This window comes from Oncorhynchus kisutch, linkage group LG20 (genome assembly GCF_002021735.2).
Source record: "Oncorhynchus kisutch isolate 150728-3 linkage group LG20, Okis_V2, whole genome shotgun sequence".
NCBI classification, from domain to species: Eukaryota; Metazoa; Chordata; class Actinopteri; order Salmoniformes; family Salmonidae; genus Oncorhynchus; species Oncorhynchus kisutch.
Genome location: NC_034193.2, coordinates 32,412,811 through 32,440,220, shown reverse-complemented (window position 1 = coordinate 32,440,220; position 27,410 = coordinate 32,412,811). Strand labels below are relative to the sequence as shown.

At 44.3% G+C, this 27,410-nt stretch overlaps 1 protein-coding gene across 14 annotated transcripts in view; it reads left to right on the top strand.

The window, feature by feature from the left end:
- Nucleotides 1–27,410, top strand: part of LOC109865997 (actin-binding LIM protein 1-like) — a 148,944-nt gene that overhangs the window by 60,289 nt on the left and 61,245 nt on the right. For all 14 annotated transcript variants that reach the window (XM_020454526.2, XM_031799217.1, XM_031799222.1 and 11 more), the window contains exons 2-4: nt 5,371–5,505; nt 20,749–20,932; nt 21,259–21,371. In XM_020454526.2, coding sequence (XP_020310115.1) covers nt 5,371–5,505; nt 20,749–20,932; nt 21,259–21,371 — 432 coding nt within the window. The remainder of the gene's footprint in view (nt 1–5,370; nt 5,506–20,748; nt 20,933–21,258; nt 21,372–27,410) is intronic.

The following is a 27,410-nucleotide window of genomic DNA, read 5'->3' as shown; positions in this document are numbered from 1 at the left end:
CCTCGGTGACCTACCTCTGAGGTGACCTACCTCTGAGGTGACCTACCTCTGAGGCGACCTACCTCCTCCGTGACCTACCTCCTCCGTGACCTACCTCCTCCGTGACCTACCTCCTCGGTGACCTACCTCCTCGGTGGCCTACCTCTGAGGTGACCTACCTCCTCGGTGACCTACCTCCTCGGTGGCCTACCTCTGAGGTGACCTACCTCCTCGGTGACCTACCTCTGAGGTGACCTACCTCCTCGGCGACCTACCTCCTCGGTGACCTACATCTGAGGTGACCTACCTCCTCGGTGACCTACCTCCTCGGTGACCTACCTCTGAGGTGACCTACCTCCTCCATGACCTACCTCCTCCGTGACCTACCTCCTCGGTGGCCTACCTCCTCGGTGACCTACCTCCTCCGTGACCTACCTCCTCGGTGACCTACCTCCTCGGTGGCCTACCTCCTCGGTGACCTACCTCCTCGGTGACCTACCTCTGAGGTGACCTACCTCTTAGGTGACCTACCTCTGAGGTGACCTACCTCTGAGGTGACCTACCTCCTCGACCGACCTACCTCCTAGGTGACCTACCTCTGAGGTGACCTACCTCCTCCGTGACCTACCTCCTCGGTGACCTACCTCCTCGGTGACCTACCTCTGAGGTGACCTACCTCTTAGGTGACCTACCTCTGAGGTGACCTACCTCTGAGGTGACCTACCTCTGAGGTGACCTACCTCCTCGGTGACCTACCTCCTCGGTGACCTACCTCCTCCGTGACCTACCTCCTCCGTGACCTACCTCTGAGGTGACCTACCTCCTCGGTGGACTACCTCCTCGGTGACCTACCTCTGAGGTGACCTACCTCTGAGGTGACCTACCTCTGAGGTGACCTACCTCCTCCGTGACCTACCTCCTCGGTGACCTACCTCCTCGGTGGCCTACCTCCTCGGTGACCTACCTCTGAGGTGACCTACCTCCTCGGTGACCTACCTCTGAGGTGACCTACCTCTTAGGTGACCTACCTCTGAGGTGACCTACCTCTGAGGTGACCTACCTCTGAGGTGACCTACCTCTGAGGTGACCTACCTCCTCGGTGACCTACCTCTGAGGTGACCTACCTCTGAGGTGACCTACCTCTGAGGTGACCTACCTCCGAGGTGACCTACCTCCGAGGTGACCTACCTCTGAGATGACCTACCTCTGAGGTGACCTACCTCCTCGGCGACCTACCTCCTCGGTGACCTACATCTGCGGTGACCTACCTCCTCGGTGACCTACCTCCTCGGTGACCTACCTCTGAGGTGACCTACCTCCTCGGTGACCTACCTCTGAGGTGACCTACCTCCTCGGTGACCTACCTCTGAGGTGACCTACCTCCTCCATGACCTACCTCCTCCGTGACCTACCTCCTCGGTGACCTACCTCCTCGGTGACCTACCTCCTCGGTGACCTACATCTGAGGTGACCTACCTCCTCGGTGACCTACCTCCTCGGTGACCTACCTCTGAGGTGACCTACCTCCTCGGTGACCTACCTCTGAGGTGACCTACCTCTGAGGTGACCTACCTCTGAGGTGACCTACCTCTGAGGTGACCTACCTTCTCGTTTACCTACCTCCTCGGTGACCTACCTCCTCGGTGACCTACCTCTGAGGTGACCTACCTCTGAGGTGACCTACCTCTGAGGTGACCTACCTCTGAGATGATCTACCTCCTCCGTGACCTACCTCCTCCGTGACCTACCTCCTCGGTGACCTACCTCCTCGGTGGCCTACCTCCTCGGTGACCTACCTCCTCGGTGGCCTACCTCCTCGGTGACCTACCTCCTCTGTGACCTACCTCCTCGGTGACCTACCTCCTCCGTGACCTACCTCCTCGGTGACCTACCTCCTCGGTGGCCTACCTCCTCGGTGACCTACCTCCTCGGTGACCTACCTCGGTGGTGACCTACCTCCTCGGCGACCTACCTCTGAGGTGACCTACATCTGAGGTGACCTACCTCCTTGGCGACCTACCTCCTCGGTGACCTACCTCCTCGGTGACCTACCTCCTCGGTGACCTACCTCCTCTGTGACCTACCTCCTCGGTGACCTACCTCCTCCGTGACCTACCTCCTCGGTGACCTACCTCCTCGGTGGCCTACCTCCTCGGTGACCTACCTCCTCGGTGACCTACCTCGGTGGTGACCTACCTCCTCGGCGACCTACCTCTGAGGTGACCTACCTCCTCGGCGACCTACCTCCTCGGCGACCTACCTCCTCGGTGACCTACCTCTGAGGTGACCTACCTCTGAGGTGACCTACCTCTGAGGTGACCTACCTCTGAGGTGACCTACCTCCTCGGTGACCTACCTCTGAGGTGACCTACCTCTGAGGTGACCTACCTCCTCGGTGACCTACCTCTGAGGTGACCTACCTCTGAGGTGACCTACCTCTGAGGTGACCTACCTCTGAGGTGACCTACCTCTGAGGTGACCTACCTCCTCGGTGCGTTCAAATATACTTTTATTAATCAATATAACAAAAGCTGAGCTCATTCATGAAGTAACTCCCTTCCAGTCTTGGCACAGGCTTCTTATACATGTATCCTCCTTATGTCATACTCATAGTAACTCCTCTTAATGGCTCATCACCTCTGGCATTTAGCCACCGTTATCATATTGCCTTCATATTAGGACATTGAACCTGTAGAGTCACAGAAATAGTTTAATGCATGTAGGAACATAGTAACAGACCATGGCCCTCTACAAGAATAACCAATACATGCCATTATGCTAACTCCTCTGAAAGGGACACCCCTGTTCTGGAAAAACCCCAAGAGGTGTAACCATAGCAACAGCACATAGTTGGCCATAACAGTTACAGGAATAACCAAATTCCAACCCCCAGGTCTAATGGTGTCTAATGACCCAGAGCACAAAACTAGTGCACTAGTTTTGCTGGCTTCTTCTGAAATAAATAATTGCCACATATGTACTGAAAAATTCACAATAATATGTACATATAACTAGGAATAAAGTGGCAGATAGTTAACAGTAACAGCAGTTTATGTGATGAGTCAAAAAAGGTAGTGCAAAAATAGTTAAACAAATAGCTACACGGACTAACTATTTAGTAGTCTTATGGCTTGGGGGTAGAAGCTGTTCAGGGTCCTGTTGGTTCCAGACCGTATCGGTACCACTTGCCGTGCAGGCCTTCCTCTGACACCGCCTGGTATTGAGGTCCTGGATGGCAGGGAGCTTGGCCCCAGTGATGTACTGGGCCGGCCGCACCACAGGTCGAATGCCAAGCAGTTACCATACCAAGCGGTGATACAGCCAGTCAAGATACTCTCAATGGTGCAACTGTACAACTTTATCAGGATCTGAGGGCCCATGCCAATTTTTTTTCAGTCTCCTGAGGGGGAAAGGTGTTGTTGTACCCTCTTCACAACCGTGTTGTGTTTTTCCCATGATAGATCCTTAGTGATGTGGACACTGAGGAACTTGAAGCTCTTGACCCGCTCCACTACAGCCCCATAGATGGGAATGGGGGTGTGCTCAGCCCTCCGTTTCCTCTGGTCCACGATCAGTCGTCAGTGATCAGGCCTATCCCCTTTGCATCGTCAGCAAACTTGATGGTGTGGACACATAGTTGTAGGTGAATGGGTAGTACAGGAGAGAACTAAGCACGGCAAATGTGTTGTTGCCTACTCATCACCTGGATATTATTAATAATATGCATGTCAATCTATCCTGGCTCAAAGTGGAGGAGAGATTGACTTCAACCATGCTTGTATTTATGAGAAGTATTGACATGTTGAATGCACCAATCTGTCTGTTTGAACTACACAGCTCGGACACCCATGCATAACCCACACGACATGTCACAAGACGTTTCTTCACAGTCCCCAAGTCCAGAACAGACTATGGAAGGTGCAAGTACTAAATCGAGCCAAGACTACATGGAACTCTATTCAACATCAAGTAACTCATGCAAGCATTACAATTAGATTTTAAAAAACAGATAAAAAAACACATTATGGAAGAGTGGGGACTGTGAAGCAACACAAACATAGCCACACACACATGCACGATAGCATATGCACTATACACACAGGTACACATGGATTTTGTACTGTATATTTGGTAGTGGTGGGTAGGGGCCTGAGGACACACAGTCAATGTATTGTATTTAAAATTGTATAACCTTCCTTAATTTAGCTGGACCCCAGGAAGAGTAGCTAATGGGTATCCATAATAAATACAAAATACCTGGGGGCGTCCCATCAGGATGTCCAGGATCCTGTGGATCTGTTTGGGTGGTATGCGAATTGGAGTGGGTCCAGGGTTTCTGGGATGATGGTGTTGATGTAAGCCAAGCCCGGCCTTTCAAAGCATTTCATGGCTACAGATGTGAGTGCTACAGGGTAATTGTCATTTAAACAGGTTATTTTGGTATTCTTGAGCTAAAACTGCTTGTTGTCAGAGAGGAAGAAGTGATCTTTCATCTGTGTTGTGGGTGGCAGGTGGAGGGGTGTCTGAGTGAGTAGGAAGGTGCACAGCGTAAACAGCACTGAAGTTTCTCTGTCCAGTGTTTGTGTTCTTTTGCCAATTTTAATATTTTATTTTTATTGGCCAGACTGAGATATGGCTTTTTATTTGCAACTCTGCCTAGAAGGCCAGCATCCCGGAGTCACCTCTTCACTGTTGACATTGAGACTGGTGTTTTGCGGGTACTATTTTAATTAAGCTGCCAGTTAAGAACTTGTGAGGCGTCTGTTTCTAGACACTCTAATGGACAACAGTTTTCAGCTGTGCTAACATAATTGCAAAAGGGTTTTCTAATGATCAATTAGCCTTTCAAAATTATAAACTTGGATTAGCTAACACAACGTGCCATTGGAACACATGAGTGATGGTTGCTGATAATGGGCCTCTGTACAACTATTCCATAAAAATCTCCAGCTACAATAGTCGGTTACAACATTAACAATGTCTACATTGTATTTCTACATCTTATGTTATTTTAATGGACAAAAAATGTGTTTTTCTTTCAAAAACAAGGACATTTCTAAGTGACCCCAAACTTTTGAACAGTAGTGTAAATTCAAATTAATTGAATTAATTTATATATATATATATATCACCCAGCCCTAGCCTAGTCCAAGACTCGTATTCTTAAAGCATCTCATAGTAGGAGTGCTAATGTAGTATCAGTTTTGCCTTTTGGATCTAGCACTTTTAGCACTGAGACGCTTTATATGCTTGGACTAAAAAGCAGTATACATGGAGAATCTCCATTATACATGCTTCTAAATCTAAGTCTAGGATTAGTCTGTGTGCGGGAAACCAGACCTATAATGTGTGTGATTATAGTGGTTCATGTCTATCTCTGTTCTATTCTAGTGGCACATGCGCAGGACACACACCATTCCAATGAGAAGCCTCTGATTCAGTGCTACAAGTGTGGGGAGCCATGTAAGGGTGAGGTGCTGCGGGTCCAGTCCAAGCACTTCCACCTGAAGTGCTTCACCTGTAAAGGTAAGTACAGTACCAAACCCTGGAGATCATTTGAGGGTTTAAGTACAGTAACGGGGGACTCCGATTTAGCGATAATCCATATTCAAGTCATTGAGCTCTCCCAGGGTGAGTGTAGCCTTCAAACAGCATGTATGATGGCAGATGTGTTGTTAGACAATAATAGTGCTGAGGGATTAGTGCTTTTTGAGTTCGGTTCGGTTTCGGTTTGATTCTTTTTTTAAACATACGTTTTTTTAAATTTCAAATTCAATATTTTTTTTTGTTTTCAATGAGAGCACAACGGTAAAGGCCGTCAGCTGCCACAGTAGACTGAACTTCCCGCCAGAGTTCAAGTAATTTAGAGTTCTATACCAGGCAGTGTCAGAGAAAGGCCCTAAAAATTGTCAAAGACACCAGCCATCCTAGTCATCGACTGTTCTCTCTGCTAAAGCACGGCAAGTTGTACCGGAGCACCAAGTCTAGGTCCAAGAGGCTTCTAAACAGCTTCTACACCCAAGCCATAACACTCCTGAAAATCTAATCAAATGGCTACCCAGACTATTTGCATTGCCCCCCCCCCCCCTCTACGCTTCTGCTACTCTCTTTTAGTCACTTTAATAACTCTACCTACATGTTCATACTACCTCAATTACCTCGACTAACCGGTGCCCCCGCACATTGACTCTGTACCGGTACACGCTGTATATAGTCTCGCTATTGTTATTTTACTGCTGCTCTTTAATTATTTGTCACTTTTATTTCTTACTTTTTTAGGTATTTTCTTAACTGCATTGTTGTTTAAGGGCTTGTAAGTAAGCATTTCACTGTAAGGTCTACACTTGTTGTATTCGGCGCATGTGACAAATAAAATGAGATTTAATTTCATTCAAACTTTTGCCTTCTACTGTAGCGTTGTTTTCTACCGGATGTTAATTTGCACTGTTCGTTTACTGAAATCCCCATAGCAATGCATATCGTCGTGCAGGCTTGGTTTTGCCATCAATCTCTTTCTTGCTTTCTTGTTCCGCTATACCAAATAGTATGAAGTGTTTTGCGTCCCTAGTCTAAATGCAGAATTACCTTAATAAAATATTTAAGTTGTGTATATTACATTTGTTTTATTTTGTTTACTTTATTCTTTATTTCCAATTCATCATCTCATCTTAATAGAGCTGCTGCCTATGCTGTCTGACTAAATCACTATTTTAGTAGTTTTTCTAAGTAATAAGGCATACTTTTATGACTGCTGAATACCAACTATCGATCATGTAGATCAAGTATTTTCAGGTAGACATACCACAAGCAGCAACTGATCTCTATCCCTCTTGATCCTGCATTCTTCTGTCTCTTTTATTTAGCAGGTGTGAAAGACACACAGACCGGACAAGTGTGTGCACAATGGATTATGGTTATTGTAGTTAATTACCACATTTTCTGCTCTAAACTATTTGGAATATTGGCTTGTTGGAAACCAACTCCCCACTACATCACAGTTTGGGCTTGATCTGATTTATCTCTAGAGAAACTATGCATTGAGCTCACAAAAAATATTGGATTCTAATAATTGAACCGATGTCGGTGAATTGCTTGTTTAAGAATCCCAAAATTATCGCTCAGCACTATTAGCCCATGTCAAAGCTAGCTAGCACAAGCTTCTCTCTCCCGATCGACTGTCGTGTGGTTGTGTCACAGAAGTTAATAATATTAGGACATTTTCAATTATGGTTGCTAGTCCTCTTATCGGCGACCGTTAAGTCGCTGTGTGTCCTTGTCTCCTCCTTCCATTGAAATTGTCTGGTCACTGATTACAGCCCCATGTGTGAGCCCAGTGCAAGTGAAGTCACTAAAGCCATCTGTTCCCAATGGATCACAGTCTGTGCTTCTTCACCCAAGTTCCAGAGGACTACAGCGTGTGATGGCCTGTTATCCCATGTTGTGTAAAGGTGACTTGATGTGAATCTGATAGTAAACAGATTGATCATCCAATTAGTTATTCTTTTCCCACAGCTGCTGTATCATCTCAGGCTGGGGATGGAGCGCACTGAGTCCGGAAAGCGAGACTACCAATTAGTTAGTTAGCTAGCCAGGTCATCAGATCCTACTGCCCTAAAAGCGCTCTCCTGGCCCCTTACACTAAGTCTGAATTTGTCCTGCTAGGTGACCTAAACTGGGACATGCTTAAACCACCTGACCAAGTCCTAAAGCAATGGGACTCCATAATGAATGACTCCAAACACGCAGAAAAGGCTACTCTCCTTGATGTTATCCTCACAAATAATCGTGATAGGTATCAGTCTGGTGTTTTCTGTAATGACCTTAGTGATCCCTGTTTTACAGCCTGTGTTTGTAACGGCTGCTCAGTGAAACGACCTGTCCTGATTTGCCATAGACGCTTGCTAAAAACTTTCATGAGCAAGCCTTCCTTCATGAACTGGCCTCTGTAAAATGGTATAGAATCAGCATGGACCTTCTTTTTTAAATATTTTTTGATAACAAACACACCCCCATAAAGAAAATGAGAATTAATAACAGGTTCAGCCCGAGGTTCGACCGTGATCTTGCAGAGTTACTCCACCTCAAGAATTGCATTTAGCAAAAGGCTTGGCACACCCATACTCAGGCTGACTGGCTCTCGTTCAAGCAAATGAGAAATAAGTGCACTCAGGCTATCTAGAAGGCCAAAGTTAGTTACTTTAAGGAGCAGTTCTCTCTGTTGGTCTAACCCCAAGAAGTTCTGGAAAACAGTTAAAGACCTGGAGAATAAACCCTCCTCCTCACAGCTACCAATGTCCCTTAAAGTTGATGATGTGCTTGTTACTGACAAGAAGCACATGGCTGAGCTCTTTAATCACCACTTCATTAAGTCAGGATTGCTATTTGACTCAGCCATGCCTCCTTGCCCGTCCAATATCTCCTCATCTCCCACCCCGTCTAATGCGACTATCCCTCATGATTTTCCCTCATTGTCCTCTGCCCCGCAACAAAGTCTCTCCCTGCAGGCAGTCTGAGGTGCTAAAGAAGCTCCTAAAACTTGACCCCCAAAAAACATCTGGGTCAGATGGTTAGACCCTTTCTTCTTTAAGGTTGCTGACCATATCATCGCCAAGCCTGTCTCTCCTTTCTGGGAAGGTTCCTGTTGCTTGGAAGGCAGCCACGGTTCGTAATTTATGTAAAGGGGGAGATCAAGCTGATCCTAACTGTTATAGGCCTCTTTTGCCCAGTTTATCAACAGTGTTGGAAAAACTTGCCAATAATCAACTGACTGGCTTTCAATGTCTATACTATTATCTTGGGTATGCAATCTGGTTTCCGCTCAGGTTATGGATGTTTCACTGAAACTTTAAAGGTCCTCAATGATGTCACCATTTCCCTTGATTTTAAGCAATATTGTTGTGCTATTTTTATTGACTTGGCCAAAGCTTTTGATATGGTAGACCATTCCATTCCTAAGGAGTATTGGTGTCTCTGAGGGTTCTTTGGCCTGGTTTGCTAACTACCTCTCTCAAAGAGTGTAGTGTATAAAGTCAGAAAACCAAGGGAGTACCCCAAGGCTCAATCCTTGGCCCTACGCTCTTCTCAATTTACATCAACAACATAGCTCAGGCAGTAGGAATCTCTCTCATCAATTTATATGCAAATGATAGTCTTATACTCAGCTGGCCCCTCCCCAAATTTTGTGTTAAATGCTTGTCTCTACCCTTAACCTTGTTCTGAACACCTTCAAAACAAAGGTCATGTGGTTTGGTAAGAAGAATGTTCCTCTCCCCACAGGTGTGATTACTACCTCTGAGGGTGAAGAGCTTGAGATGGTCACCTCTTACAAGTACTTGGGAGTATGGCTAGACACTGTCCCGCTCTCAGCACATATCAAAGCTTCAGACTAAAGTTAAATCTAGACTTGTTTCCTCTATTGTAATCGCTCCACTTTCACCCCAGCTGCCAAATTAACCCTGATTCAAATGACCATCCTACCCACGCTAGATTATGCCAGGTCGCAGTTGTAAATGAGATAAATAAAAAAGATTACAGAGACATCATTTATAGATTGGCAGGTGAGGGTGCTCTCGAGCGGCTAGATGTTCTTTACCATTCGGCCATCAGATTTTCCACCAATGCCCCTTATAGGAAGCATCACTGCACTCTATACTCTGTAAACTGGTAATCTCTGTATACCCATTGCAAGACCCACTGGTTGATGTTAATTTATAAAACACTCTTACACGGAACCCAAACCGGCTGCGCACGTGTGCCATCGTGCATACATTTATTTTGTCCCCCTACACCAAACGCAATCACGACACGCAGGTTAAAATATCAAAACAAACTCTGAACCAATGACATTAATTTGGGGACAGGTCGAAAAGCATTAAACATTTATGGCAATTTAGCTAGCTAGCTTGCTGTTGCTAGCTAATTTGTCCTTGTACATAAATATTAGGTTGTTATTTTACCTGAAATGCACAAGGTCCTCTACTCTGACAATTAATCCACACATAAAACGGTCAACCGAATCATTTCTAGTCATCTCTCCTCCTTCCAGGCTTTTTCATCTTTGAACTTATATAGTGATTGGCATCTAAACTTTCATAGTATTACCACGACAACCGGCAAAACAGTTTGTCTTTCAATCACCCAGGTGGGAATAACCAATGAGGAGATGGCACGTGGGTACCTGCTTATATAAACCAATGAGGAGATGGGAGAGGCAGGACTTGCAGCACGAAAGGACTTCTATTTTAGCCCTTGGCAACGCAGATGCTCGCTGATGCGGGCGAGCAGTGTGGGTGCAGTAAATTAATAACATAGATTTCTAAATTTATTTTGCAATGCTCGCTTACGCGCTGCGAGCAGTGTCGTCAGGGTATTAGGCCTCACTCCCCCCTATCTGAGATATCTACTGCAGCCCTCATCCTCCACATACAACACCCGTTCTGCCAGTCACATTCTGTTAAAGGTCCCCAAAGTGCACACATCCCTGGGTCTTTTCAGTTTGTTGCAGCTAGCGACTGGAACAAGCTGGAACAAACACTCAAACTGGACAGTTTTATCTCAAGCTCTTCATTCAAAAACTCAATCATGGACACTCTTACTGACAGTTGTGGTTGCTTTGCGTGGTGTATTGTCTGTGCCCAATAATGTTTGTACCATGTTTTGTGCTACTACCATGTTGTGTTGCTACCATGTTGTTGTCATGTGTTGCTACCATGCCATGTTGTCTTAGGTCTCTCAAATATAGCCCTTCTTACATCAGCTGATATATCAAAGTGCTGTACAGAAACCCAGCCTAAAACCCCAAACGGCAAGCAATGCAGGTGTAGAAGCACGGTGGCTAGGAAAAACTCCCTAGAAAGGCCAAACCATAGGAAGAAACCTAGAGATGAACCAGGCTATGAGGGGTGGCCAGTCCTCTTCTGGCTGTGCCGGGTGGAGATTATAACAGAACATGGCCAAGATGTTCAAATGTTCTTAAATGACCAGCATGGTCAAATAATAATAATCACAGTAGTTGTCGAGGGGGCAGCAAGTCAGCACCTCAGGAGTAAATGTCAGTTGGCTTTTCATAGCCGATCATTAAGAGTATCTCTACCGCTCTTGCTGTCTCTAGAGAGTTGAAAACAGCAGGTCTGCGACAGGTAGCACGTCCGGTGAACAGGTCAGGATTCCATAGCCGCAGGCAGAACAGTTGAAACCCTTCACAGTGCACTACTATTGACCATAGCCCTATGAGCCTTAGCCAAAAGTAGTGTACTATATATGGAATAGGGTACCATTTGGGACACCCACTTTAACTTAATTTGCATTGTTGTTGCAACATGCTCCCTCCTACACGTATGTCAGCCAGACATGCTCATTATGCTAAAAATGTGTGCATGGTTCTATTGAGATCTCTGTGATAGAGTACTTTCTGATGTGTTGTCTCCAGAAAAATTGGTTGTAACATACTCCCACAGTGCCACTCCTGCACATGCAAATACTGTTCACATGCACACGTGTACACGTACACACAGACACAGGACACAAACCCCACATGGTATTTGTGCGTGACTGTCTATAAAGGAACTCATTGCATGCATCAGAGAAAAGCTCATCTTGGCACTGTGCATGCATTTCACTTTCAATTACGAATGGTTTATAACTCACAGCTTCTCACATAGGGAGACAAACACAAGCCATGATAATGCCAAACACCGTTACCTGGCATGCAAACCAGCCTAGCCTGTGTGGCCTAAACCTACTTTAGATGAGGTGATCTGAGGACAAATTAAATATCTCTGCGTCCCAAATGGCACCATATTCCCTACATAGTGCACCACTTTTGACCAGAGCCCTATGGATTCTGGTCAAAAGTAGTGCACTAGAGAATAGGATGTCATTTGGCACACACATATACTGTACCTCTGACTGAAATCGATTTGGTAAAGAACTAATCTTGTCACACCCGCAACTCTGAGCCTTGATCCAATTAAACGTTATTCTCTCTCTCTGTCCTATTCATCCCTGGGATTGAATGTGGCTCGTTGCATAAGGACGATTAGACCTAGTTATCTCAAGCATTGAACCGTCGAAGGCTCCTAGTCCTCAGTTCTCTGTCTTTTTCCAATGCTCGAGGACTTTTGTTATGCTCTCTTTTGTAATCGCACAATGTATCGTACATTACTCATATGGTAATTGTATGGCTATAATTAAGTTGTCTCCGACCTGCCAAAACACTGTCTCTTTAAACTGAAAGAGTTGTATTAAACACAGAACTGTCATTCTGTCACATTTATACAACTCAACCTCTCTGCATACTAATGAAATATGCAAAACAAAGTGCAATATAAGTTTAATAGGTGACATAATATTGTGACATAATAACAGATCAGTGATCTTCAAGTTGAGGATAACAGGGAGCTGACCCATGATGGGATATAGGTCAATGGTAATTGATCAGATCCTACAACAGATAGAAATACAACAGCACCATAGGTCCTCTCAGACCTCTGTGGTTGGACCATTTAAAGAGGAAGTTCAGGGTTTTACAACTTGATGTTAGGTTAAGGAACCACCGAAAACAACCAATACAAACTTCAGCTAAATGTAGCCACCGCTAGCTAAAAATCTATGGGAGTGATATGGGCAATCGAACTTCCTCTTTGAAATCATCCATCCAAACCCACTGATTAAAGCCATGTAAGGATATCTGGGTATAGGTGCTGGTAGAGAGTAGCCTTGCATGCAGTCTCAGAGCGTGCTGCTTTAAGACGTCTGTTGGAAAGAGACTAGTTGGAGAGCCATGGATGATCTAGTCCCACACATTGTTTTTACCACTGATGTATACAGCATTTGACGCAACTGTTTTCATACAACAGAGACACCACACAATGGTTGTGTAAAGATTTTTGTGCAGACCTACTCTCTATTGTATCAACTAAAAAAATCAGTTGTTCATCCAATTGTGAAGCCTGAGTGTGTGCGGGGCCATAGATCTTCATTCACACTGTTGACGACCAGCAGGCTGTATTGACTGTAGCGGTCTGGGCTGTGCTGACTGACTGAGAACTAACAGGCCATGGTAAATCCACAGCCACAGATAGTCTATTTTGAGTCTGCAGAGCTGCTGGTCCAAGATAAATACCTTGAGGTTTAACTGTCATTCATTAAGTGGATGGTGGCAGTTGTGACACTCCTAGTTGGAGATTATCTCGTCCCCAGGTTCAATTCCCACTGGGCGCACATAGGTTGAATCAATGTTGTTTCAACATAATTTGTCAATGTATTGTGATGTGGAATCATCATGGTAAATACATTGGATTTGAAAAAGTCATTAACCAGTATTGTTTTCATCTAATTTCAACCAGTGTTGTAAACATTGAAATTAGGGTAAAACTTTGACTTAAATACATGGACTTAAATGTAGATTCAGTTATATGGCATAAATGCAGAAAGTAAACAGCGTAGTGGGTAAATTTCCGCAACAACTAAGAGCGTTAAAGCATGAGGCTCAACTTCATTGCTGTTTTTGGTCGAGTGGCTATCACAATGTGAACAACTTGAAGTGAACCCATGCGTGCACATGCACAGATACTGTGTGTGTGAGCGAAGTCTTGCATCTCGCTCATCTCAATATCTGCTATGGCAACGTTATTTTGCTGAGTCTTCCTTTAACTTGACTAACAGGTTGTTTCATCAATATAATTTCAACAAAATCATCAGAACTATGTAACCATTGAAATGGTGTTAAATTCCAAATAGAAACTTAATTCAAGTGGGTGGTTGAATTTTAGATGTGGCTTGCAAAAGTATTCACCCCCCTTGGCATTTTTCATATTTTGTTGCCTTACAACCTGGAAATAAAATAGATTTTTGGGGGGTTTGTATCATTTCATTTACACAACAGGCCTACCACATTGAAGAAGCAAAATATGTTTTATTGGGGAACAAACAAGAAATAAAACAAAGCAAACTTGATTGTGGTTAACTATTCACCCCCCAAAGTCAATACTTCGTAGAGCCACCTTTTTGAAGCAATTACAGCTGCAAGTCTCTAGCGGTATGTCTCAATAAGCTTGGCACATCTAGTCACTGGGATTTTTGTCCATTCTTCAAGACAAACTGCTCCAGCTCCTTCAAATTGGATGGGTTCCGCTGGTGTACAGCAATCTTTGTCATACCACAGTTTCTCAATTGGATTGAGGTCTGGGCCTTGACTAGGCCATTCCAAGAGATTTAAATGTTTCCCCTTAAACCACTTGAGTGTTGCTTTAGAAATACACTTAGGGTCATTGTCCTGCTGGAAGGTGAACCTCTGTCCCAGTCTCAAATCTCTGGAAGACAAACAGGTTCCCCTCAAGAATTTTCCTGTATTTAGCGCCATCCATCATTCCTTCAATTCTGACCAGTTTCCCAATCCCTGCTGATGAAAACCATCCCCATAGCAGGATTCTGCCCCCACTATGCTTAACTGTGGGGATGTGTCTTGGGGTGATGAGAGTTGTTGGTTTGCGCCAGACATATCATTTTCCTTGATAGCCAAAAAGCTCAATTTTAGTCTCATCTGACCAGAGTACCTTCTTCCATATGATTGGGGAGTCTCCTACATGCCTTTTGGCCGAACACCAAATGTATTTGCTTATTTTTTTCTTGAAGCTATTTTTCTTCTGGCCACTCTTCCGTAAAGCCCAGCTCTGTTGAGTATACGTCTTAAAGTGGTTCTATGGACAGTTACTCCAATCTCCGCTGTGGAGCTTTGCAGCTCCTTCAGTGTTATCGTTGGTCTCTTTATTGCCTCTCTGATTAATGCCCTCCTTGCCTGGTCCGTGAGTTTTGGTGGGCGGCCTTCTCTTGGCAGGTTTGTTGTGGTGCCATATTCTTTCCATTTTTAGAAAATGGATCCGTGGGATGTTCAATGTTTCGGATATCTTTTTTTACCCAACGCTGATCTGTACTTCTCCACAACTTTGTCCCTGACTGGTTTGGAGAGCTCCTTGGTCTTCATGGTGCCCCTTGCTTAGTGGTGTTGCAGACTCTGCGGCCTTTAAGAACAGGGGTATATATACTGAGATCATGAGACAGATCATGTGACACTTAGATTGCACACAGGTTGACTTGACTAATTATGTGACTTCTGAAGGTAATTGGTTGCACCAGATCTTATTTAGGGGCCTCACGGCCGATACATAAAACATGAAGCTCTGACGAAGGCTGCGAGGCCGATACATAAAGCTTATTAAAGAGCAGTGATACTATCAAGAGCAGTGTGTGGGTTTCCTCTTTTTTCTCTCCTATGTTTGAAACAACGTCATACTATCAACCTATCAAATAAAGAGGTATATTGAAATAGAATGTGAAGCCACAGTCCAATGATTTCTGCCTGAACAGTGAGAGATAATTAGTATTTATTTATTTTCATTTCACCTTTATTTAACCAGGTAGGCAAGTTGAGAACAAGTTCTCATTTACAATTGCGACCTGGCCAAGAGAAAGCAAAGCAGTTCGACACAAACAACGACACAGTTACACATGAAGTAAAACAAACATACAGTCAATAATACAGTATAAACAAGTCTATATACGATGTGAGCAAATGAGGTGAGATAAGGGAGGTAAAGGCAAAAAAAAGGCCATGGTAGCAAAGTAAATACAAAATAGAAAGTAAAACACTGGAATTGTAGATTTGCAGTGGAAGAATGTGCAAAGTAGAAATAAAAATAATGGGGTGCAAAGGAGCAAAATAAATAAATTAATTAATTAATTAATTAAATACAGTGAAAGGGAAATAGGTAGTTGTTTGGGCTAAATCATAGGTGGGCTATGTACAGGTGCAGTAATCTGTGAGCTGCTCTGACAGTTGGTGCTTAAAGCTAGTGAGGGAGATAAGTGTTTCCAGTTTCAGAGATTTTTGTAGTTCGTTCCAGTCATTGGCAGCAGAGAACTGGAAGAAGAAGCGGCCAAAGAAAGAATTGGTTTTGGGGGTGACTAGAGAGATATACCTACTGGAGCGTGTGCTACAGGTGGTAGATGCTATGGTGCTATGGTGACCAGCGAGCTGAGATAAGGGGGGACTTTACCTAGCAGGGTCTTATAGATGACATGGAGCCAGTGGGTTTGGCGACGAGTATGAAGCGAGGGCCAGCCAACGAGAGCTTACAGGTCGCAATGGTGGGTAGCATATGGGGCTACCCACCATATTTTTAGGCAATGCAAACAACATTTTGATAGCCCTAAGTTATAGTCAAAACCTATCGAAGGGAGAGAGAAGGGTATATAGTCTCTGTTTTTTAAACAGCTAAACACAAGAAAGTTAGGCAGTGTCCGAATAAGCCCGAGAGATGTATTTTCTGATGGGACATTTTGCTCTGCTTTGGTGGAATTCTCCGCTCTCTCTAGACTACATTCGGTATACCATATTTATTGAAATAGGCCATAGCAAATAGAAATATTAAAATGACTCGGAATGCCACTCGTGTGCTGCCCACTGACCGACTCCGTTCTTGTGTGCCATCATGTCACATCACGATGTCGTCTCCAACGACGATGGCTATCAATCATCGTTGATAGACGATAACCCACACAACACACTCCCCACCTCTCGTCATGATCAGTTCGGACATTACCGAGAACCACTATACTGTATTATTTGACAGGGTCATTAGCATTAGAGTCGTCAGACAATGTTTTGCACAAACTTAGCTCAAATTCTAGACGTCGGATTAAAACGAGGCTACAGCGTCCATAAGGTAACAATTAGACTTGGATCCACTTGGACTGAATACGTTTGTAGGTGCAACAGTTTTTATTACATTATTAATTTATCAATCTCACATTTCCGTCCATTAAGAACCAATGATGTGCTACATTTTCGTAGCATTTCTGAAAATGTGACAACGTAGCAATTCTGACATTTCTGACAATGCTAACGTATTTTCCTTGACACTGTGTGTAATAAGCACAAATAAGATGGCTAACACCCTTGGCTACTATTGCCAGTTAGCTAGCCAACTAAGGTGAGCCAGTAAGGACTACCGTTGTCCTAGCTAGCTAGCCACCTACCGGCGTTGTTGCCCCCACCTCTTCTTCTATGGGGTTTAAAGGCGGTTGGCATTCAACGTTATGGTGCATTACAGCCACCTATTGCACTGGAGTGCTCCTGCCTGTGTAGCTAGCTTAAAAAGTCCTAACGTAAAAATGGATCAATAGAAGTATGAAGAGGGGTTCCTCGGGTGCAGGAATGTGGGCATTCCACATGCAAGAATGCCCTGAATTGTGGGCTGCAATTACACCCTTCTCCATCTTGCTGCTACAGAGGAGAGCATTGCCCTCATCTGTCAGATGCACTCCACCCCTACAGAACCACCGTTGTCCCGGAAAACATTCGGATGACCACCATTAAATTCACTCATCTGCCGCATCAGTGCCGCCACCTTGCTGTATTCCAAGTAGTTTCCACCGAGGTGGATGAAATTGATGTGGGGAGAAGTAGCACAGGCCCTCTGCTGGCGGAGAACACCCAGCAGTTATGGTGTATAATAATGTTGTGTAATCACTTTCAGGGTATAAAAGAAAGGAACATGACATGAGCACCACAATGCCTACTCCACCCATGGTTTTCCCTCTTAATAATATTTTTTTCTTTGTTTACTACACCTGGTATTCACAGGTGGTCTCCTATCCCAGTTCTAACCAGGCCTGACCCTGAACAGGCATGGTGGTATGGCCACAAGCGTATTTTTTAAAAACCTCATTTTCTCCCTGAATTTGGTCCCTTGGCTCATCTCTACATATCCTCACTGGGACAATTGTGCGCCATCCTATCCCTATAGGGCTCCCGGTCGGTTGTGACACAGCCTGGCTGTAGTAGTGCCTCTGCATTGCAGGCAATGCTTTTGACCGCTGCGCCACCCAGGACCCCAAGGTTGTCCAGCACACAGCTTTGACCTACTACAGTAGCTATGTTGGCCTATTGTACTTCAGACAATATGTATCAGACCAATGCCTACATCTCACTTAACCTTTTACTGCAGTGGACTAAATCAGGGTCGCAGAGTTTCTACAAATCTGTACTTTGAAACAAAAGTATATACCTCAGATGGAATCTAAAACAAAAATCCAGAAAATCTCATTGTATGATTTTTAGGTAATGAATTTGCATTTTATTGCATGACATAAGTATTTGATACATCAGAAAAGCAGAACTTAATATTTGGTACAGAAACCTTTTGCAATTACAGAGATCATACGTTTCCTGTAGTTCTTGACCAGGTTTGCACACACTGCAGCAGGGATTTTGGCCCACTCCTCCATACAGACCTTCTCCAGATCCTTCAGGTTTTGGGGCTGTTGCTTGGCAATACGGACTTTCAGCTCTCTCCAAAGATTTTCTATTATGTTCAGGTCTGGAGACTGGCTAGGCCACTCCAGGACCTTGAGATGCTTCTTACGGAGCCACTCCTTAGTTGCCCTGGCTGTGTGTTTCTGGTCGTTGTCATGTTGGAAGACCCAGCCACAACCCATCTTCAATGCTCTTACTGAGGGAAGGAGGTTGTTGGCCAAGATCTTGCGATACATGGCCCTATCCATCCTCCCCTTAATACGGTGCAGTCGTCCTGTCCCCTTTGCAGAAAAGCATCCCCAAAGAATGATGTTTCCACCTCCATGCTTCATGGTTGAGATGGTGTTCTTGGGGTTGTACTCATCCTTCTTCTTCCTCCAAACACGGCGAGTGGAGTTTTGACCAAAAAGCTCTATTTTTGTCTCATCAGACCACATGACCTTCTCCCATTCCTCCTCTGGATCATCCAGATGGTCATTGGCAAACTTCAGATGGGCCTGGACATGTGCTGGCTTGAGCAGGGGGACCTTGCGTGCGCTGCAGGATTTTAATCCATGACGGCGTAGTGTGTTACTAATGGTTTTATTTGAGACTGTGGTCCCAGCTCTCTTCAGGTCATTGACCAGGTCCTGCCGTGTAGTTCTGGGCTGATCCCTCACCTCCCTCATGATCATTGATGCCCCACGAGGTGAGATATTGCATGGAGCCCCAGACCGAGGGTGATTGACCGTCATCTTGAACTTCTTCCATTTTCTAATAATTGCGCCAACAGTTGTTGCCTTCTCACCAAGCTGCTTGCCTATTGTCCTGTAGCCCATCCCAGCCTTGTGCAGGTCTACAATTGTATCCCTGATGTCCTTACACAGCTCTCTTGTCTTGGCCATTGTGGAGAGTTTGGAGTCTGTTTGATTGAGTATGTGGACAGGTGTCTTTTATACAGGTAACGAGTTCAAACAGATGCAGTTAATACAGGTAATGAGTGGAGAACAGGAGGAATCCTAAAAGAAAAACTATCAGGTCTGTGAGAGCCGGAATTATTACTGGTTGGTAGGTGATCAAATACTTATGTCATGCAATACAATTAAAATTCATTACTTAAAAATCATACAATGTGATTTTCTGGATTTTTGTTTTAGATTCCGTCTCTCACAGTTGAAGTGTAACTATGATAAAAATGACAGACCTCTACATGCTTGTGTAAGTAGGAAAACCTGCAAAATCGGCAGTGTAGCAAATACTTGTTCTCCCCACAGTAGTTGAAATGCATTCATTTTTTATTTATTATCACAATTTTACACTTTATATACATCACAGAGGACTGAAATATAACAAAACAGTTTGACATAGAAACACCGGATTTGTCAATTTTTTTAAATAAGCTTTATTAATTATGAAATAATAAAAAATATAAATAACAGAAGAGGGTGTATTTGGTCATTGACTGTAGGAATGGGCTACAACAGTTTGTTATTAATAGACACTAGTGTAAATCCCAAAACATACATGTGGAAAAATAATACATTATTTACAGCAGTGCTAGCAATCCAATAGGGGAAGACCCCAGGAGGGGGCATCTTAATAATTGATTTATTTGAAGGTGGAAGATATTGTTCTTGTCTCTGGAAATACAATCAATACTTAACCTTACATATCCACAGAGGTATTGGCATTTTATTTTTTGGATTGTTTTGTTGTCATACCCTTTGTCAAATGGAGACACAAACACACATTCCTGCAGTCGTACACATGGAAGATCAACAAATGGATTTTCAGATTTCCTCAAAACCATCAAACTTGATTAATAATTAGTGCAGTAATGGAGCGTTAACTCTACACCATTGGGTGACCGTTAAAGCCCAAATAAGCAGGGTTCGGAAACAACTCTTTATAGTCATCCTCAGTACTCATAACAAAAAACATATGTGAAATTATACATAGGTACATTGTGCACTCATATTTACAAGATATTTACATGGTGCCAAATTTCCATCTCTAGGTCATTTACTACTTGTATATCCAAAAATACTAATGCAACATGGGACACTAGGTCCTTCCCTTAAATGTATGAAGTCCAGTATTCATTAATAACCTAGAGGGAGTGTTCTCCTCACTCTGGCAGACAGATCATCATTTCACAGACACTGCTCATGGAATGGAATGTTGTCTTCTCACCAAACCATCATATATCGACTGTTAGTGTTAAACCTCAGAGGCTCATCTCAGAAAAAGGCAGTGAGAATGTAAATAGGAATACATTCTAATATAAAAGTAATGTGCTTAACATAATGTTGTAATTCTACCACAGATGACTGGATGGATATTTTTTTTTTCACCTTTATTTAACCAGGTAGGCCAGTTGAGAACAAGTTCTAATTTACAACGGCGATATATATATGGATGCAAGGAGGATAGATGAATAGCATGACTTACTGACTTCTGTTGCGTCCCTGCAGTGTGTGGCTGTGACCTGGCTCACGGAGGCTTCTTCATGAAAAATGGAGACTACCTGTGTACCCTGGACTACCAGCGAATGCACGGTACACGCTGCAACGGCTGTAGGGACTTTGTGGAGGGAGAGGTGGTCACTGCCCTAGGCAAGACTTACCACCCTGCCTGCTTTGTCTGCACCATCTGCAAGTAAGAATCTCCTTTTCAAAGGAGCCCTGGTCAAGAGCTAGCAGAATTACTCATTATCCATCTCATTACTCTTATTGTTCACATTCATTTTATCATCCCATTATCATCCTGCCTGCATCCTCGTCTGCATTGATTGCGTTGGTCTTCAAATGGGTCAATCGGCTCACTCCAACAATGCTGACACACATTCACCTCATCATACACTGTTAATCAATACACTGAATATTCCCAAACAGATGTACCCTAATGTGACCCGTGCTACACATCTGTCTATATCCGTCTGGTGTCTGATCATTAGTCCATGTATCTTTCTGTCTCTCCCACAGACGACCATTTCCTGCTGGGGATAGGGTCACCTTCAATGGCAAAGACTGTCTGTGTCAGTACTGTGTCCAGCCCACGTCCCCAGGACCTGGCAAAGACCTCATCGACTCCAACTGTAAGTAGCCTCTGTCTCCACTATACTTACAATACTGTAGTTACATTGAACTAATATTTAAACTCAAATAACAAAAAAAAATTACCAAACAATTTATTTGAGTTCATATGATGTGTGTAACCCATTGTCTGTGATAACCACCAGAACTATGTAAAATACTAGTAACCAATATAAAGTATTCAGTAACAAGTACAGCAATATTTTGGGGAAACATGTTGGTTTGTTAGTGAGAACACTGGACAAAATAGTTGAGTGCAGGCCAACATATTGCAATTTATTTTGAAGAGAGGGTCTGAAGGTAGTGTTAAACACAGGCTGTAGACTTGGAACATGCTGTCCTTCTAGGCAGAGTTGCAAAGAAAAAGCCATAACAGATTGGCCAATAAAACATTTTTTAAGATGGGCAAAAGAACAGACACTGAACAGAGGAACTCTGCCTAGAAGGCCAGCATCCCGGAGTCGCCTCTTCACTGTTGACATTGAGACTGGTGTTTTGTGGGTACCATTTAATGAAGCTGCTAGTTGAGGACTTGTGAGGCGTCTGACACTCTAATGTACTTGTCCTCTTACTCAGTTGTGCACCGGGGCCTCCCACTCCTCTTTCTATTCTGGTTAGAGCCAGTCTGCGGTGTTCTGTGAAGGGAGTAGTACAAAGCGTTGTATGAGATCCTTCATTTCTCAGAACAAGAATGGACTGACAAGTTTCAAGAGAAAGATCTTTGTTTCTGGCCATTTTGAGCATCGAACCCACAAATGCTGATACCCCAGATATTCAACTAAATATTCACCATGTGTAAATATTTGTATGAACATAAGATTCAACAACTTGAAACAAACTGAACAAGTTCGACAGACATTGAATAATGTGTCCCTGAACAAAGGGGGGGGTCAAAATCAAAAGGTACTGCAGTGCATCTCCTCCTCATGGACAGCACCAGAGTTGCCAGTTCTTGCTGTGAGATTTTACCCCAATCTTCCACCAAGGCACCTTGCAAGTTCCCAGACATTTCTGGGGGGAATGCCTCTAGCACTCAACCTCCGATCCAACAGGTCCCAGACATGATCAATGGGATTGAGATCTGGGCTCTTCACTGGCCATGGCAGAACACTGACATTCCTGTCTTACAGGAAATCACACACAGAATGGCTGATGGCATTGTCATGCTGGAGGGTCATGTCAGGATGAGCCTGCAGGAAGTGTACCACATGAGGGAGGAGGATGTCTTCCCTGTAAAGCACAGTTTTGAGATTGCAAGCAATGACAATAACCTCAGTCCGATGATGCTGTGACACACTGCCCCAGACCGTGATGGACCCTCCACCTCCAAATCATTCCGCTCCAGAGTACAGGCCTTGGTGTAATACTCATTCCTTTGACGTTAAACGCAAATCCGACCATTACCCCTGGGTGAGACAAAACTGCGACCCGCCAGTGAAGAGCACTTTTTGCCAGTCCTGTCTGGTCCAGCGACATTGGGTTTGTGCCCATAAGCAACGTTGCTGCCAATGATGTCTGGTGAGGACATGCCTTACAACAGGCCCACAAGTCCAGTCTGAGCACTGATGGAGGGATTGTGCGTTCCTGGTGTAAATCGGGCAGTTGTTGTTGCCATCCTGTACCTATCCCGCAGGTGTGATGTTAGGATGTACCGATCCTGTGCAGGTGTTGTTACACGTGGTCTGCCACTGCGAGGATGATCAGCTGTCCGTCCTGTCTCACTGTAGGGCTATCTTAGGCTTCTCACAGTATGGACATTGCAATTTATTGCGCTGGCCACATCTGCAGTCCTCATGCCTCCTTGCAGCATGCCTAATGCAGGTTCACGCAGGTAAGCAGAGACCCTGGGCATCTTTCTCTGGTGTTTTTCAGAGTCAGTAGAAAGGCCTCTTTAGTGTCCTGAATTTTCATAACTGTGACATTAATTGCCTACCATCTGTAAGCTGTATTTCTGATCAATTTGATGTTATTTTAAATGGACAAAAATCTGTTCTTTCAAAAACTAGGACCCAAAGTGACCCCAAACTTTTGAACGCTATTTATGTTTTTACATTTTTTATAAATTTGCAAACATTTCCAAAAACCTGTTTATGCTTTGTCATTATGGGATAGTGTATGTAGATTAATTAGAAGAAAAAAAAAACAATTTACTCAATTTTAGAATAAGGCTGTAATGTGGCTACCCCGGTCAACTGCCCTGCACCCCCCACAGCAACTCGCCCAAGTCTCCCCCATTTCTCCTTCACCCAAATCCAGATAGCTAATGTTCTGAAAGAGCTGCAAAATCTGGACCCCTACAAATCAGCCGAGCTAGACAATCTGGACCCTCTCTTTCTAAAATTATCTGCCGAAATTGTTGCAACCCCTATTACTAGCCTCTTTCATATCGTCTGAGATTCCCAGAGATTGGAAAGCTGCCGCGATCATCACCCTCTTCAAATGTGGAGGCACTCTAGACCCAAACTGTTACAGACCTATACAGTATGTCCTAACCTGCCTTTCTAAGGTCTCCGAAAGCCAAATTAACAAACAGATTACCGACCATTTAGAATCCAACTGTATTTTCTCCGCTATGCAATCTGGTTTCAGTGCTGGTCATGGGTGCGCCTTAGCCACGCTCAAGGTCCTAAACGATATCATAACCGCAATCGATAAGAGGCATTACTGTGAAGCCATATTCATCGACCTGGCCAAGGCTTTCGACTCTGTCAATCGCCACATTCTTATTGGCAGACTCAACAGCCTTGGTTTCTCAAATGACTGCCTTGCCTGGTTCACCAACTACTTCTCAAACAAAGTTCAGTGTGTCAAATCAGAGGGCCTGTTGTCCGGACCTCTGGCAGTCTCTATGGGAGTGCCACGGGGTTCAATTCTCGGGCCGACTCTCTTCTCTGTATACATCAATGATCTCGCCCTTGCTGCTGGTGATTCTCTGATCCACCTCTACGCAGACAACAACATTCTGTATACTTCTGGCCCTCCTTTGGAGACTGTGTTAACTAACTTCCAGACGAGAGTCAATGCCATACAACTCTCCTTCCATGGCCTCCTACTAATCTTAAATGCAAGTAAAACTAAATGCATGCTCTTCAACCGATCTCTGCCAGCACCTGCCCGCCCATCCAGCATCACTACTCTGGACAACTACAAATACCTAGATGTCTGGTTAGATTGTAAACTCTCCTTCCAGACTCACATTAAGCATCTCCAATCCAAAATGAAATCTAGAAACAACTTCTTATTTCACAACAAAGCATCCTTCACTCATGCTGCCAAAAATACCCTTGTAAAACTGACCATCCTACAGATCCTCAACTTCAGAGATGTCATTTACAAAATAGCCTCCAACACTCTACTCAACAAATTGGATAGTCTATCACAGTGCCATCCTTTTTGTCACCAAAGCCCCATATACTACCCACCACTGACCTGTACTCTCTCGTTGGCTGGCCATCGCTTCATACTCGTCACCAAACCCACTGGCTCCAGATCATCTACAAGTCTCTGCTAGGTAAAGCCCCACCTTATCTCAGCTCACTAGTCTCCATAGCAGGATCCACCCGTAGCACGCACTCCAGCAGGTATATCTCACTGGTCACCCCGAAAGCCAATTCCAACTTTGGCCACCTTTCCTTCCAGTTCTCTGCTGCCAATGACTGGAATGAACTGCAAAAATCACTGAAGCTGGAGACTCATATCTCCCTCACTAGCTTTAAGCACTAGCTGTCAGAGCAGCTCGCAGATCACTGCACCTGTACATAGCCCATCCAACTACCTCATCCCCATACTGTATTGATTTATCTATCTATCTTGCTCCTTTCCACCCCACTATCTCTACTTGCACATTCATATTCTGCACATCTATCACTCCATTGTTTAATTGGTATATTGTAATTACTTAACCACCATGGCCTATCTATTGCCTTACCTCCCTTTTCCCATTTTCACACACTGTATATATACTTTTTCAACTCTATTATTGACTGTATTTTTGTTTATTCCATGTGTAACTCTATTGTTGTATGTTTCGGACTGCTTTGCTTTTTCTTGGCCAGGTTGCAGTTGTAAATGAGAACTTGTTCTCAACTAGCCTACCTGGTTAAATAAGGTGAAATAAAAATCATTAAAAAATGTAACAAAATGGAGTAAGTGAAGGGGTCTGAATGCTTTCCGAATGCACCGTTATCTTGAATCAGAGGCAAAAACAGGGCAATCAGTTACCAGTCTAATAGTACGGAAATTGACAGCATCACTAGTCCTTTGCCAGTGCTTTGACCAAGGGCCCATTCCGGTAGTTGACGAGGAGGCAGTCAATGGTGTAGAGCTGGTTGATGCGCCCAGTGATGGAGAGAGGGATGACCATGTCAAACAGCTTGTCCTCGTTCACTCTGCGAATCAGTCGCTCCACATGGACCCTCAGCCGAGCAATGGCTTGCGTCTCCTTGACTTCTGCTGCTGGCATCTGTACCCTCTGAGAGGAAAGCCGGTCGTAGGACCTTGCAGGGCACACAGTCGTCCATGATTATGGACATCCCTGCTTTCAGCACAGGCACGATACCCGACTGCTTCAGGATCTCCTTGTCACTTACAGAGCCTCAGTGCAAACACCTTTGTTGCAGCCCTTTACTATGTGGTGCCATGCCAATCATCACCTTGAAAGTGCAGTGGGACTTCATTCTGAAGCAGGAGAGAAGATCGTGTTAGACTGCACAGAGTTGTGTTGCTAATCACCACGTGTGTCTGTGTATTCCTTAAATTCCTCTCGCAGGTGAGCCTTGACTGCTTCCTCGGACATCCAGATACACACTGACACAAGAATTGTGTAAAGAAAGTCGCCCCATGTTGTCACGATGCGTCTCACAGTCGACTGGTGGATGTTGAATCTGTGGGCCGGATCCCTCTACTTCAGACTCAGTGAAAGATAGGTCATGAAAAGGAAAACATGTATATGGACTGCAGAAAAAAAGGATTATGAAAAAAAAAAAGGATTATGATGCATGAATATGCAAAATTATAACTAAAATGATCAACCCTCCAGAGGGCAGAAATGATTCACTGTTATAGGTTTATGATTTATCTTCCCTCCCTAAAAGATTCATTATCATGATTGGTTTAATGGCTTAAAGTAGATTCAAGTAGCATCAAGCTTGTCAATGTGGCATTTAGCCCTTCTGTGTTTGTCTAAGGTCAGTTGTAGCTTTGATGATTACCACTGCATTTCCTGGTAAATAGTAAATTCAAGAAGTGTGACCTCATTCCTCTTTGCAGCTGCCCTTGCTATGGTTACACGTACCATGTTATGGGATGCCGGTTCGATGAGCTTCCGGGAGGCCATTAGGTGGGCATACTTCGCAAACCTATACTCAGTTTATTAGGTACACCCATATATTACTGGGTCATTCTACAAGGTGTCGGAAATGTTCCACAGGGATGTTGGTTCAGATTGGACGGTGGTACATTCATGCTGATAACAGCCCGTTCTGTCATCCGAAAGATGCTCTATTGGGTTGAGGTCTGGGACTGTGCAGGCCACTCAAGTAAACTGAACTTGTTGTCATGCGATGCATTTTCGTGAACGGGGTAGTGTACCTAATAAACTCACCTGTGAGTGTATATGTCAGAAGTGGGAAATATGATGAATGAGGAGAATGACGTAATTGATATCTAATCCTAGGTGCTGTTACTGCCTCCAGAGGGAAGTACTACCCAGGAGTATATAACGCGTCAATAACACCTACAGCGTCATTGCGCAAAATGGTACGCAGCATCATCTGGATATGTGTACCACAAAAGTTCAACATTAACATTCTGCTACCATTTCTGTCAACTCATCGACGCATACAATTTGATGCATACTGTACAAATCCAACGTACAGTATGCACCACACAGAACACACTGCAACGCAATGCTGCAAAGCAAACGCAGTGTTCCATTGGAAATGAATGTACTTCTGGTGTTCCAAAACGCAATGACACTGTCGGTGTGATCGAGGCGTAAGACACAATATCCTTTTACTGCCACCAGGGCAACAAAATAACAT